Genomic DNA, 16,101 nt, shown 5'->3' with positions numbered 1-16,101 from the left:
GATGCAATCATAAATTTGATTGAGGGGCACCTGGGTGGCCCAGTGGGTTAAGCCTCTGCCTTCAGCTCAAGTCGATTTCATGGTCCTGGGATCGAGCCCCACATCGGGCTCTCTGCTCAGTGGGGAACCTGCTTCCCCCTCTCTCTCTGCCTGCCTCTCTGCTTACCTGTGACCTTTCTTCCTCTGTCAAATAAATAAATAATCTTAAAATAAATAAACAAATAAATTTGATTGATTCCTTAATTTCTCTTTCTTCTGTCTTGCTGTTGGTGTATAGAAATGCAACTGACTTCTGTGCACTGATTTTATGTCCTGACACATTACTGAATTCCTGTATGAGTTCTAGCAGTTTTGGGGTGGATTCTTTGGGTTTTCCAATAAAGTATCATATTATCTGCAAAGAGTGAGAGTTTGACTTCCTTGCAGATTCGGATACCTTTTATTTCTTTTTGTTGTCTGACTGCTGAGGCTAGGATTTCTAGTACTATGTTGAATAGCAGTGGTGATAGTGGACATCCCTGCTGTGTTGCAGACCTTCTGGGAAAAGCTCTCAGTTTTTCCTCATTGAGAATGATATTCGCTGTGGGTTTTTCATACATGGCTTTTATGATACTGAGGTATGTATCCTCTATACCTACTACCTATTCCCTTTAGAGTTTTGATCAAAAAAGGATGCTGTACTTCATCAAATGCTTTTTCAGCATCTACTGAGAATTTATCATATGGCTCTTGTTCTTTCTTTTATTAATGTATCACACTGATTGATCTGCTGATGTTCAACCAACCTTGTAGCCCAGGAATAAATCCCACTTGGTTGTAGTGAACAATCCTTTTAATGTACTGTTGGATCCTATTGCCTATACTTTGGTGAGAATAGAAAATAGAACATCTTAAGAATCTTAATTTTCCCACAGCAGCCTCCCATGGACCCACTGTTTTCTAAAGTAATGTGAAATGGTTATTATCCAATAAAGATGATGCATAAGAAATTTATAAAATTTTATTTTTTTAAGTCTTTTTTTTTTTAGGTTTTATTTATTTATTTGACAGAGAGACAGCACAAGCAGGGAGAGAGGCAGGCAGAGGAAGAGGGAGAAGCAGGCTCCCCACAGAGCAGGGAGCCTGATGTGGGATTCAATCCCAGGACCCCAGGATCATGCCCAAGCTGAAGGCAGCAGCTTAACTGACTGAGCCACCCAGGTGTCTCTATTTTATTTTTTTAGAGATTTTATTTATTTACCTGACAGAGAGACAGAGAGCACAAAGTTAAAGTGGTTTCAGGGAAAGGGAGAGGAAGAAGCAGGCTCTCTACTGAGCATAGAGCCTAATGCAGGGCTTGATCCCAGGGCCTTGGGATCATGACCTGAGATGAAGGCAGATGCTTTGACCGTAAAATTTTAAAATATACTGTTATTAGTTCAGACTGAAAGAGGCAGAAACTGTTCAAAAAAGATGAGATCTTTGGCTTCCAATTTACTCTGGTTAATTAAGGGGCTGACAAAGATACTCATGGAAACATTTTTTTTTTAATGTAAAATAAATAATGTATATATGTTTTTTTAATGTAAAAGAATGACTCAAAGCAGGAAGCTAAGAGCCAAAGGGTAAAACAAAATAGCCATGGGGAACCACTCTGAGGGAAAAGGACTGGGCCCTAATAAAGGAACTGAAAACAAGTCCCTGCTGGAATTCTGAATTGTTGTAATCCAGTTTCTGCTAGGTATCTCTTGTTTTTCTCGCCCACCTTTTTTTAAAAATTTATTTATTTTCAGCATAACCGTATCATTATTTTTGCACCGCACCTAGTGCTCCATGCAATCCGTGCCCTCTATAATACCCACCACCTGGTACCCCAACCTCCCACCCCCCGCCACTTCAAACCCCTCAGATTGTTTTTCAGAGTCCATAGTCTCTCATGACTCACCTCCCCTTCCAATTTACCCCAACACCCTTCTCTCTAACTCCCCATGTCCTCCATGCTTTTTGTTATGTTCCACAAATAAGTGAAACCATATTATAATTGACTCTCTCTGCTTGACTTATTTCACTCAGCATAATCTCTTCCACCTTTTTAAATTAAATTCTACGCCCAATGTGGGGCTCAAACACATAAACCGATAGATCAAGAGTCACATGCTCTAGGGACTGAGCTAGCCAGGCACCCCTTCTAATTTCTCTTTTAAATGAGAATGTCTATGATGATTCTTCTGTCTTTGTCACACCACTGTTGTTACGCAGGGACAGAGAGCCTGTCTCTTTACTCTACAGTCTTCAGATGCAAGAACAGACAAACCTGAATAGTTTTATGCCCACATCCATTTGATTTAGATTACTAACAAGATTCCGGACTTCAGACCTCATGCCTTAATGCAGGGATCAGTTAACTAGTTACGGCTTGTGGCCCAAATTTTACTAGCTCCAGATTTGTAGAGTAGTACAAAAAAGCCACATCCATTTTCTTTTGCATTGCAGTGGCAGAATTTCAACACAGACCTTAAAGCCAGCGAAAATATTTACTATCTAGTCCTCTACAGAAAAGAAGTTTGCAGATTCCTGACTTAAAGGTTGCTGACATGAGATTTTGGGAGGATCTTGAGAGGAAGTACATACATTTTACATGTAGAAGGAATGCAAATAATTTGTAATCAGAGAGCAGACTGTGTGTGGGATTAAAGATGGTTGCAAATTCTTTTTCCCCTCCCACCATTAAGAGATGGAGATTACCTTCCCTCCTCTTGAATCTGCACTGATCCTATTACTGTCTGACTCTGACAAGGTGACAGAAGTGCGGTGACCATTCACAGCCTTAAGCCTTAAGAAAGCATGGAAGCTTCCAATTTTGTACTCCTTCCTGAGCCATAGACAGGTGCATGTCTGCCTACCTAGCTAGAGCGACCACATGAATAGGAGATATCCTGAGATTACATGGGAAAGAAGAAAAGCCCAGCATCCCAGTGTCTCTCAATGCATATGACTCCATCTCAGCTGCTATGACTGCAAGGGCATGAGAACCTTGCAAGATCAGAACTTTTCAAGCTAGATGAGAACTTTTCAGTTGAGACCAGTTAACTCACAGAACTGTGAGAGATAATAAAATGACTGTATTTTAAGCCACTAAATTTTGGATAGGTTATTGCACAGCAATATATAACTGAAACAGAGGCTTCTAATATATTAATACAAGGAGCATATCTTCCTAAAATCCTAGACCCCAACTTCATATCATAGATACAGAGGAATGCATCTGAGAAGGTCCTGGCTAGCCAATAAGTAACAGATTTTTTTCTGAGTTGCTTAATTTTTTTCCCAATTCCTTATTCATGCATAGTGCTATTGCTTACAAATATTATGATCTAATTCTGATTTTTATAAAACTGACATACTATATACTAATGACATGGTATGTTTCCAAGTATTGGCCTAATTAGCTTCAGACTCTGAGACATTTCAGTTTAGACAGAGAACTAAGTGGACTATTGTGGGGGGAAAAAAGCATCATTTACAAAATGACATAATAACAGTGCTTAACTCTCACAACTCTTTAAATCCCAAACTAGAAATTCAGCTAAAAACTAACATTTTTTTAAAAGTGGAATTGAGGATTTAGCAGTCATATTAAAAACTTACTGAAATTCTTCAGAGAAAACAAGAATGTACTCATCCTTGTTTTTTTTTTTTTTTTTTTTTTTTTTTTTTTAAGATTTTATTTATTTATTTGAGAGAGAAGGAGAGAAAGAGAGCACAAGCACAAGCTGGGGGAGGAGAAAAGAGGAGGAAGAGAGAGAATCTCAAGCGATCTCCACACTGAGTATGCAGCTTAACAAAGGGCTTGCTCCCAAGACCCTAAGATCATGACTTGAGCTGAAACCAAGTTGGACACTCAACCAACTGAGCCACCTAGGAGTCCCTCATCCTTGTTAGATCTAAAACAAATGCAAAACACCAAATGACATCGGCTTGGTGGCTGGAATAGCTTAAAATACAACACGTGGTTATCTTATAGAACTAAATATATATAAACACACATACACACACACACATATACATATATATATATGTATATGTATATATACATATACATATATATGGTTTTTTTTTTTGCTATATAGCCACAGGACTATACCGTATTCTTACTGTATCAGAAGATTCATAACCTCAAAATAAATTATATTATACTCTCCACAATAGTATACAACAGATGACAAATTAATCTAAAAAAATAACAGCTAGATATACATTAATCTATTCTCTAGAGAACACATGCATCTCTATCTTAGTATCTTAGTAACCTAATAACTAAACAACAAAATCTTACCAGAGCTTTCCTATGTTTATAGATGAAATCTTCAGCTGACTTAGCCCATTTGGGGAGAATGACGTCATTTACTACTTCTTTGGAAACTTGCAGACAGCCCAAGTTAAATTCTAAGACAAGTAAAAGATAAATGCATCAAATAATTTTAGATTTAAATAAATCAAGTAAAACAGATATACAATTCTTGGCAAAACTGAGACTTCTTCTCTAATAGGGGAGAATCAAGTTCCCTTCTTGATCTAAATTTACTGAACATGTAAAAATAATTCTTTTCATATTGAAATGTATTTTACCAGTTGATTAAACAGGTAAATGAAAATAAAATACTTCTAAATTAGTTATTATAAAGCAAATCAGATTAACAACTGATTTTTGGTTGAGAAGCAGGGTATACTATAGATATGGCCAAAACCTTAATCTAAACAAAAATGCAATATTCAGTATTCTGACATTAAAAATAATTAATATAGTCCCTGTAATGGTTAATTTACAAAATACAGCTCCTTAGTGCTTTTTGGTGTAACTTATACTTTAAATACACTCAAAGGAAGTGTTGTATTTGTCATAATAAAAAATATGTATTTGTATAGCCCTCTTCTAAGTAATACTGACATAAAGATTTTCTCATATAGTTAAAATATAGTACTTTGACAAAACTATCCCAAAGATGAGGTTTTCTTGTTTATATAGCATGGAAAGAGACAAGTGTTCACATAAAAGATCTTCATAAAAGAATCTACCCTAAAATATCAGTGTGTCCCAAAGCTGGAAAGAGGTTTGAATGTCATAAAATGACAGGATGCACAGGGCCTGTGACTTTGCTAACCCAACTACTGTGTAACAGACATTGTTGCCAACCTGCTAGCCATCCCTCCTTATTTGGTAACAGAACCTTGATTTTATTCAAGTATCCATCCTTGTGCTTTATTTTATGCCTGTAGCAGGCTGACTGGTATAAGCACAATAAGGAGAGGTTACAAGAAAGGATTTCTCACTTTTAAGAAATGACAAAAAGAAGTAACAATTCACTTCTAAGACACTATTGTATCTGCCTATGAAGACTAGAAATGCTTCAGTCATTTGTAACCATGAGAGGGACTAGCCAAGGACAAAGCCAAACACTTGGAACAGCAGAATGAAAGTACAGGAAGAACTTGGCTTTGATGATGTTGTTAAGCTACCTGGATACTACCATACCTTAGGGTTTACACTGCGGAAAATACTAAAATTTTCTTGCACAATTTTGAGTTAGTTTTACTAATATTTGTTTTACTAATTAATATTAAAATTTATTGACATTCTAAGAAATGCTCTTTGCTTTCTCCCACCTAACTCATTTCGAACAAAGAAGCAATATACAATTAGAAAAGGAAGCCAGCAAGACAGTAGTTCAAGACAGCAACTTGCTCTAGTGAACATCAGAAATTGTCAAGCTAAGAGTATCTTAACTTCTGTGTCCAAATTTAATCTGCTCACCCTCCTAGCCCGGATACCCTGTTTTGGCAGGTCCAGTCCTCTGGCTCAGACTCTAGAATCAGAGTCCGTCGATAGATTGATTTGATTTTCTGCAAGGGACCAACTTTAAATACCTTACACTGAGAAATCAGATGCCCCGCCTCCAACAGCATGTCCCAGAGTGCATGATCAGAGGACACAAAGCCCTGGATATGTTCTCTCTAGTGTGGCAAACAACTCTACTACAGAAGCAAAGGGTCAAACATTAACACTTCATACTAGGGGAAGAAAAGGAAGTTGGTAATGGTCCTTTGAAACTGTAATTTTCCTTAAGAGCCCCAGTAGTAACAATCTTCTTTTCTTACTGTGCTTAAAAGGAAATCTAAAATTCCTTCATAGAGGAAGTATTTGGATATTTTTAAAGACTGTCTTTGGCTCCATAATGCTCTACTTCAAAACATAATATGATTTTTCAAATATTGTAGTAACTTATAACTTGTCATTAACTTCAATTTGCCTCCTCTCTTCTGCTCTAAACCAGGAGTCAGCCAACTTTTTCCATTAAGTGTCAAAGAATAAATATTTTTTGTTGTGTGAGCCCAATGGTCTCTGTTGTAACTACTCAAATAAGCTGTTATTCTATGAAAGCAGCCACAATCTACATGTAGATGAACTGGCTTGGCTGTGTTCCAACAAAATTTTATTTATAAACAGATGAGTCTACCCTGTGGATCTGACCCATGACCTACAGTCTGCAAACCCCTGGTTTAAATCCTCATCTTATCTAACTCACATACTTTTATTTTCTTTCCCATCCCTAACTCAAACAATTTTAGCCGAAGTGGCTAGCTATATGGCTGAAATAGCATATGGCCATTTTTGTATTTTTGCATTGGGTTCTAGAAAACCCAATACTCTGATAAATTCTCTCACCAATTCAAATATGACTTCTTTATCCTGGTTCACCACAGCACTTCCCTGGAAAAGTAAGACTACATCCAGGCATCAGTCAAACCCTATCTATGAATAACAGACAGAATGAACCTTAAGTAATCTACAGAATATCACAAAAATTTCCTGAAAGGTATTTTTCAGGATCCTTCACTGGGACCCGTTGAGTCAAAATTTTTAATCTCTCATTTCTTACGATTTTGATTTTCCAAAAACTCTGGGAAATAGAAGAATTCAGGAATAAGCTCCTTCACATCATATGCATTGTCCATGAGAGCCTGCCAGGTTGCAGGGATGGAATGGAACTGTCGATCTGCACAGTCAAACCTGCATGTGGATGGAGATTGACAGAGAACAATGAGTAAACTTCTGTGAGAGCAACAATAGCCATGAAACAAGCCTTACACTCCCTTCAGGCTCCTAATGATTAGAGCTTCTCTTTCATTCACCTTTCTCTTAATGTCTAAAAGCACAATTTGGGAGGCACTTAGGTGGCTCAGTCAGTTTAAGTGTCTGCCTTTGGCTCAGGTCATGATCCCAGGGGGATCGGGCCCCCCATCAGGTTCCCTATTCAGCGGGGAGCCTACTGCTCCCTCTCCTACTCCCCGTTTGTGCTACCCCTCTCTCTGTCAAATAAATAAAATCTTTTAAATTAAATTAAATTAAAATACAATTTGTTTTTCGTACTTAAGATAATATGATACGTTCATATGATAATCTTTCATATTTTGTTGCCAGGAACTAAATACAACTTTTTTTTTGAAGTTTTTATTTATTTATTTGAGAGAGAGAGAGTGTGAGAGTGGAGTGAGTGGCAATAGGGGACAGTGAGGGCAGAGGGAGAGGAAGAAGCAGGTTCCCAGCTGAGCAGGGAACCCCATGCGGGGGGCTCAATCCCAGGACCTGGGAACATGACCCAAGCGGAAGGCAGACACTCAAATGATGGAGCCAACCAGGCACCCCTCACTTTAATGTTAATCACTAGTATCATTTTAGTTAGAAGAGCTGAAAACCAAATCACACTGGAGAAAATTTTTAAGTAATTAAATGTAAACCTAAGAGACTTTTAAAGAAAGGCCTAATTTTTGCTGAGTAAAATTCATTACTGAGAGTGAATAAATATTATTTGGATATTTTAGATTCACAGAATTTAAATATCATGATTAATATACATAGTTAACAGATCCATAGGAGAGCTGCTGATTTAATCCTCTATACAAACTCTTCTAAAAACCAGAGGGTGAGTTAGGGAAAGGGTTCTTTTTATAATATATATTAAATATTAATATATAAACATATGATATATTAAATATATATACTTATATATTAAAATTTTATATTTAAAAATATTTTTATATTTTATTTGCATATACTATTATCTGATTTTATTTTATTTTATTTTATTTTATTTTTAGATTATTTATTTATTTATTTGACAGAGAGAGAGAGAGAGATCACAAGTAGGCAGAGAGGCAGGCAGAGAGAGAGAGAGGAGGAAGCAGGCTCCCTGCTGAGCAGAGAGCCCGACGCGGGACTCGATCCCAGGACCCTGAGATCATGACCTGAGCCGAAGGCAGCGGCTTAACCACTGAGCCACCCAGGCACCCTCTGATTTTATTTTTAAGTTCCATCACAGGCCTATGGTAGTTCAAGAAGCTCAAGTAGTCATGCTGTGATTTTATTATACTGTTTTATTATACTGTTTATTATACTGTTTTTTTCTATTCACAAAAAGCATAAACGCCCGTTTAATCTCCTTTCATATTGTTTTCCTGGATTTATTTAGTAATACCTACCAATCTTGGTTTGAGGTGGAGCTGAAATTAGCAGAATTCTGAATTTAATTACGGTCAATGATTGGGTCATCAATAAAGTCTAATTGTATCCAAATTCAAGGAGATATAGTTTTAATGGCAGAATTTTTTGTTTGGGAGAACTGCTTTACTGAGATATAATTCACATACAATTCACAATTCAATGGTTTTCAATATCATGAGTTGTGCAACAATCACCACAATTAATTTTGAACATTTCCATCACTCCTAAAGAAACCTTGTATCTATTAGCAGTTACTCTCTATCCACCCTACCTCAACTCTGGCAACTGCAAATCTACTTTCTGTCTCTATGGGACACTGCATGTAAATCATACAGCATGTGGCTTTTTTTTTTTTTTAAGATTTTTATTTTATTTATTTGTCATAGAGAGAGAAGCGAGAGCAAGCACAGGCAGACAGAATGGCAGGCAGAGGCAGAGGGAGAAGCAGGCTCCCCGCCAAGCAAGGAGCCCAATGTGGGACTCGATCCCAGGACGCTGGGATCATGACCTGAGCCGAAGGCAGCCGCTTAACCAACTGAGCCACCCAGGCATCCCAGCATGTGGCTTTTTATGTCTGGCTTATTACATTTGGCATACTGTTTTCGAGGATCATTCATGTTACAACATGTATCTTTCATTCCTTTTATCTACTCATGGCCAAGTAATATTCCATTGTATGTATATACCACATTTTATTTATTCCTTTATCACGACAGACAAACAACCTTCGGGCTGTTTTTACTTTTTGGCTATTACAAATAATGCTGCTATGTACACCTGTATATAAGTTTTTGTGTGAACATATGTTTTCAATTATTTTGGGTGTATAGCTAAGAATGGAATTACTAGGTCAGGATAATTTTATGTTTAACCCTTTGAAGAACTTTGAAGAACTGCCAAACTATTTTCCACAGACAGAGGCTACAGCATTTTTCATTTCCTCAGGCAGTACATAAGGGTTCTAGCTTCTTACCATGCTCATCAACACTAGTATTACCTGTCTTTTTTATTATAGCCATCCTTGGAGGTGTGAAGAGGTTATCTCAATTTGGTTTTGATTTGAATTTTTCTGATGACTAAGGATATTCAGCATCTTTTCATATGTTTCTTGGACATTTGTATTCTTCTTTGGAGAAATGTCCATTCAGATCCTTTGTTCAGTTTTTAATTGGGTTATCTATCATTGCACTGTAAAGGTTATTGTATTGTAGACTTCAAGTCCCTCAACAGATTTACAACCTACAAATATTTTCCTCCCCTGAATGGGTTGTCCTCTTCCATTCTTGATGGAGTCTTTTGAAGCAGAGAGTCTATTTCTGAAGCCTTGTAGTAAAATCACTAATTGTTAAAATCATTAAAAGCTGAAAAGACCCAACTATACCTTAATGGGGAGAAAACTACCTGCTATCATGTGTATGTAACATTTGGAGATGGTTAATGTGATCACAGGGACAGAATCTCTTCTTGAAAGCCAAGGCTTATTGCACTAAAGATAGGAGTAAGGTTAATTTTGAGAGATAGAAACTATATGCACGGAGAACAGAATAGGCAATGTTTACAGAGCTCGACTGCGTGCACAGGAAAGGTGAAATAGTAATGTTAAAGAATAAGGCAATACAGAGATAAAATGTAAGTAAGTAGGAAGCTATAGAGAGGATACATTGGAAAACTGAGGATTCATAAAGAAGTTTGTTTCTTTAAGATTATCAGGAAAGTGTGAACATAATATATTATAATTCTGAGAGGTAATATGATAATACAATGGAATCATAGACCTGTGTGCGTTATGTAAGAGCCCCTCATTCCTCCTCATTTTTATTCTTTAATATTTTAAAGAGGACCACATAGGCATTGGTTAGGTTTAAATCTCTGGCAGATGTCATGGATCTAGGTCTAAATCAGTTCAAACTCTCAGTCTCTGGCAGGTACCTAAAACCAGTAAGAATCACAAAACTACAGAGCTAGATAACCGTAAAAAGGAATTCTCCTTAAAGGTCATTTGTGTAAGTCAGTTGGAGTGACTTATTCTCAAACTAGTTTGGCTGTTTTTATTTAGAGGCTATTAAATGAAATAAAATCTAATAGAGGAGACTGAAACTGATAAGGCCTGGTTATATAGTACATGACACAAAGGAGTTTTCAATGCTAACATGTAGTCTTAAGAAAATAGCTTATTTACCCAAAACATACCTTCCACTCTGAAGCTGGATGTGGAGGGTGGTGAATGGTTCTGTACGAATAAGATAGTGCATAACCCCAGCAGAATTTGAATAGTGAGTACCATAATGAAATTTATCAATAGTTCCCATGGGATCCTCAAAATTTTCATATCTAAAAAGAGAAACTAAACTTTTATAACCATAATAGTAATATTAAATTAGGACATAAGGTTGTAGTGCATTGCTAAAAACATAGTTTTTAAGAAGTCCTTATTAATATTCATTATTTACATATTCATATCATCATACCAATTAATAAATGAAAAAAATTATTCATTAATACTTTATCACCAGAAACAGTAATACTGTGTTTCATATTATGCAATAATACATATTCACTGTAGATAAATTAGAAAATACAGAGTACCAAAAAAGGAGAAACTTAAAATCAAGCACAAAGATAATTAACATTAACATTTTGATGAAAATCTGTCACCCTTAATGTATAAGTTACTACACAAATGTATTTCAATGTAAAAGTGCTATACATAATATATTGTTCACCACCTATTTTTTCATTTAGCAGTTTTCTATTTGTCTTTCCAAATGATTGAATAGTCTACTTTTTAACAGCACCTGGTATTTATAACAGTAACATATACAAATGTATGACAATTTAACCATTTCTTTAGTTTTGGATATAAAGGGTTAATTGATTTTTCTGCTACCATAAGCAATGTGATAATGAGACATCCTTTTGTGGACAAGATAATGGAAGAAAATATGGAGGATCAGTCAAGAATTGTGGAAATGAATGTCTATTAATTAAAGGAAAAAGAAGGTTGTCTAGGAAGGAAGATGATGGATAGGGAGACCTAAAGTAGATAAAAAGGAAAGGATATATATATAGTTAATTCTATAAGCACTACCAATATGTAATTGTTTTGAATGGTGGTTTGAATATTGACATCTGAATTAGTGGGTACAAAATCTGAATAAGAAGAGTTTTTGGGGGCGCCTGGGTGGCTCAGTGGGTTAAGCTGCTGCCTTTGGCTCAGGTCATGATCCTCGGATCAAGCCCCGCATCGGGCTCTCTGGTCAGTGGGGAGCCTGCCTCTCTCTCTGTCTGCCTCTGCCTACTTGTGATCTGTCAAATAAGTAAATAAATAAAATTTTTTTTTAAGATTTTATTTATTTATTTGACAGAGAGAGATGACAAACAGGTAGAGAGGCAGGCAGAGAGAGAGGAGAAAGCAGGCTCCCTGCTGAGCAGAGAGTCCGATGTGGGGCTCGATCCCAGGACCCTGAGATCATGACCTGAGCCAAAGGCAGCAGCTTAACCCACTGAGCCACCCAGGCGCCCCAGTAAATAAATAAATTAAAAAAAATTTTTTTTCAGCTTTAACTTGATCTGCAAAAGAAAAAAAAAAAAGAAAGAAAAGAAAAAAATTTCTACATTGTCAAAAAAAAAAAAAAGAGTTTTTTGGAGGAAATAAACACTAAACTTTTCAAACCAAAACAGTAATTAATTCATCAAGTTGAGGCCAATTTCCTTTTACACAGAAATCATTAATATTCAGGAGAATAAAAAGCTTTCAAGTCAAAGTCATCGCCATGTATGCAAAAACATACACTATTAAAATTGGAACAGTATTTTTAAAAGCTTGTTTTTTTGTTATTGTCAAAAAAATTTGACTAATGATAGTGAGGTTACATTTATGCAGAATTCCACTAGTAAATCAAATCAAGTATTAAACACTACAAAGAGTCCTAAAATAGATTTGCAGATAAAATGGAAAAAAAAAAGTACTTTCAAATAAATCTACATTATTTGTTTGCAAAATAGTTTTGCACTTAATGTAAGTCATTACTAACAATTCATCCACAATTTCACATGGAGAAAAAGGGAAATTAAAATTAGATTATTCTTTTACCTGTCAGCAGCTTGCTTTGAGGAAAAACATTGTAAGACATTCACAGGATAGATCATAAATATACAGAACTATAAAAATTCCTTTCCTTATTAAAAGATAGCAATTTTCTACACATTTTGGTATACTTTATTCACATTATTTGTGAATCATAGGTTAGTATTAATTTTATATCTACCAAAGTACTGTATTAAATTAAAGGTATTTTTTCATGTTGAGTAGGAGGTTAATAACGCTAAAATGTCTGGGAAGAAAAATTACCCTTCAGCACAGATAAAAGGTGAAAAGAACTCTAAACAAAATCAATTTAAATTGTCACAGAAGTGAAATTAACTGAATATAGGTAAGATACTTGAGGGATAATCATATATTTTCAAGAAGATACAGTGAAGGGATTATCAGACTGATTACCAAAAATAGTTGTGCGTTTAAGAAAAGTAACACTTGGTTGGCCATATTAGAAATCAATGCAAATTGAAAATACCATCAAAAGTGATGGGTATTTTTCAAAAAGGATAAAATGCACTTACTTTTCTCGCATGGCTTTGGCATTTTTGTCATTAACTACCCCAATTGGTTTGGAAAGATCTCGAAATACAGATGGGTTATTAAGGTCCAATTCTTCTGAAGTATAATCTTGTAAAATCCAGGGAAACTAAAAAAGAGCCACAATTTACAATTTAGACATTCCTTTCCAGAGATGTTGTAATATCAAATGCTTATCTAAAGACAAAAAGGGTTAGTCTTTAAAAATATTTTTCCCTGTTTCAAATGTTTATTCATCTTCAGTTCCATAACTAGAAGCAGTATTTCCTATAATTCCACTGGAATATTTTCAATGAAGTAAAAAAAAAAAAAAGCTTTTATTATTTAAATACTCTACATGTTTATATACGTTTTGAAGATAGCAGGTAGAAAATATACAAAAGGCAGAAACCATTTTTGTTTCTTTTTTAAAGATGACAAATAATCATCATACACATACATTTTTCGTGTATTATAAAACTGAAAGGTAACCCCATATTTATGAGATTTCTATAAAACTTACCACAGGATACTGTGCAAGGTCATTATAGGTTCGTCCTGCCATTGTATTTATTTGAATGAGGTAGTCAAAATTTGATATCTCTCTGTTCACCCATTTCTAGATAGTACAAAAAGCAAAATCAGAACTCACTTAAATTTTTAGAAGTTAGTAACTATTAGCGATAGTACTAACATAATCTTTTGTTCCCATTATCTTCATCATCTTACTAATAAAAGGAATGGGACTTCAAAAAAGGCTTAAATCAATCAACTTTTCCTAAATTTCTTTCCTTTAAAAACTGGTCTTTAGAAAAGGAAGAGAAAATCAAACATAAATTTTTATTATAGTCAAAAAATGCAAAAGAGTTCTTTTTTCCAATTAAGTTATTTAAATATCTCAAAAATGTCAATTTTAGGACTGTCCAACATGGAAAATTTTGTTATAAACTGATATTTTCAGAAGTCCACATATTAAAGAAAAGCATCCTAATGTACTAAAATGATCTGTAAATTTTAAATAAATATTATCCAACTATTCTCAGAGAACTGCCTTGAGATTTTGCTACAGTAGATAATTTCCTAAAGAAAAACATAATCACCATTTTCTTTTAATCACTAGCCTATTAATTACTCTACACAGTATGGGTATGCTCGAGAATTTTGCTGACAGATTACATTCACTTTTAAATTTACTGTTTGCCTTAAGCAAATAATACATTTAAGGGAATGGTGAGAAATGAATCAGATTTAATAGAAAGCCCAATTATAATTACACTTGAGTGCTAAAGCATATGAAAGAGGGAGACCTAATTTAGAGACCTAAATCAGCCGACTATTGACAGTTCTGGAAAACAAAAAAACAGCGGCCTTTCCTCGGCTGTTGGTAGTAGAAATTCAAGATATACTGGGATATAGGTGAGAACAAAATATACAAGAACATTAATCAGATTTGGCTAATAGATAAACTGATTTTTTTTTTTCCTTTTTCCCCATGGCGTCTTTTGTATTTTCCCACATTTTACCTCATGCATAGATAAATTTTATTATTAGAAAAACCCAACAAGCGGTGCCTGGGTGGCATGGTGGTTAAGCATCTGCCTTTGACTCAGGTCATGACCCCAGGGTCCTGGGATTGAGGCCTGTAGCAGGCTCCCTGATCAGCAGGAAGCCGGCTTCTCTCTCTCCCACACCCCCTGCTGTATTGCCTCTCAAGCTCTCAAGCTTGTATTGTCTCTCTGTGTCAAATAAATAAACAAAATATTAAAGAAGAGAAAAAGAAAAACCCAGCAAGGCCACCTGTTATATTTTAAAAAGTAAAATTATTAAAATAGAAGAATTTGTAAGATATACCCCATGAACCAAATCGTATGGGAGCTGAAAGACAGGACACAGTGTTAGTGAAACAGAAAGATTCAAAGATAATTCAAAAGATCAATTTGAATGGAAGAATGGTTGTAATAACCAAAATAAAATAATCAGAAGAGGAAGTTTTAGGCAAAAATCTGAAATATAATATGAACATTACAACAGTGTTGAAATTTCCTACCTGTGTCAACCCAGATGCTTTGAATAATTCCTGTGGTGATCTGGTACCAGAACTAATTGGAGAATGAAGTGACAACAGTCTACTATATACTTTGTTTCTAACCTACAAAAAATAGTATTTACAGTTTAAAAATTGATCAAGACAAATTGGGATTACGACTTTTGTAACTGCTTTATTGAAATACATTTCACATACCACAAAATTTACCCTTTTGGAGTAGATAATTCAGTGGGCTTTTAAAAAAATATATATTCAAAGAGCTGTACAACCATAAACACTATCTAACTCTGGAACATTTTCGTCATCCTTGAAAGAAACTTCATACTGACTAGTCATCAACCCCCCAATTCTTCCTCTCATTCCCTTATAACCACTAATCTACTTCCTGCCTCTACAAATCTGCCTCTTCTGGACATTTTTCTTTAATAGAGGATTATGGCTTTAACTACTCTACTAGGTTTGATGAAGTCAAGTTATATATTTTTTTGAAGAAGTTATAGGATATAATGGAATGATCAGCAGATACTGAATCAGAAAATAAGCTGGAGTCCAATTCCAACTCAGTCCTGTCATTTACTAATCATACTCGCAAATCAATTACTTTACTGAGTCTCATTTATACATTAAACACAATTAATCTCTACCTTTACAGTTTTCTGAATTCCTCAAGGCTATACAAATAAAGTCATAAATTCATCTTTGAACTTCAGTTTCCTCACCTATTAAAAAAGGAGTAACAGAACTTGCCACAGTGAATCTGAAGGTTGCTATAAAGGTTAGAACCATATATAAATGTGCTTTAAAAACTATAAATAAAGTTATACAAATAAATGTACAGTATTCAACAGGAGCATGGTTGGTTTAATTATATGACATAGCTTCCTAAAAAACACAAGCTTT

At 35.1% G+C, this 16,101-nt stretch overlaps 1 protein-coding gene across 9 annotated transcripts in view; it reads right to left on the bottom strand.

Moving 5' to 3' along the window:
• The window catches only part of NBEAL1 (neurobeachin like 1), a 197,873-nt gene that overhangs the window by 40,202 nt on the left and 141,570 nt on the right, over positions 1-16,101 (bottom strand). For all 9 annotated transcript variants that reach the window (XM_059393241.1, XM_059393243.1, XM_059393236.1 and 6 more), the window contains 6 exons: positions 15,202-15,303; positions 13,678-13,773; positions 13,160-13,284; positions 10,730-10,870; positions 6,918-7,048; positions 4,316-4,425 (listed from right to left, as the gene is read on the bottom strand). In XM_059393241.1, coding sequence (XP_059249224.1) covers positions 4,316-4,425; positions 6,918-7,048; positions 10,730-10,870; positions 13,160-13,284; positions 13,678-13,773; positions 15,202-15,303 — 705 coding nt within the window. The remainder of the gene's footprint in view (positions 1-4,315; positions 4,426-6,917; positions 7,049-10,729; positions 10,871-13,159; positions 13,285-13,677; positions 13,774-15,201; positions 15,304-16,101) is intronic.

This window comes from Mustela nigripes, chromosome 3, assembly GCF_022355385.1.
Source record: "Mustela nigripes isolate SB6536 chromosome 3, MUSNIG.SB6536, whole genome shotgun sequence".
Classification (NCBI taxonomy): Eukaryota; Metazoa; Chordata; class Mammalia; order Carnivora; family Mustelidae; genus Mustela; species Mustela nigripes.
Note: the sequence above shows the minus strand (reverse complement) of the source record. Positions and strands in the feature narration are given on the sequence as shown.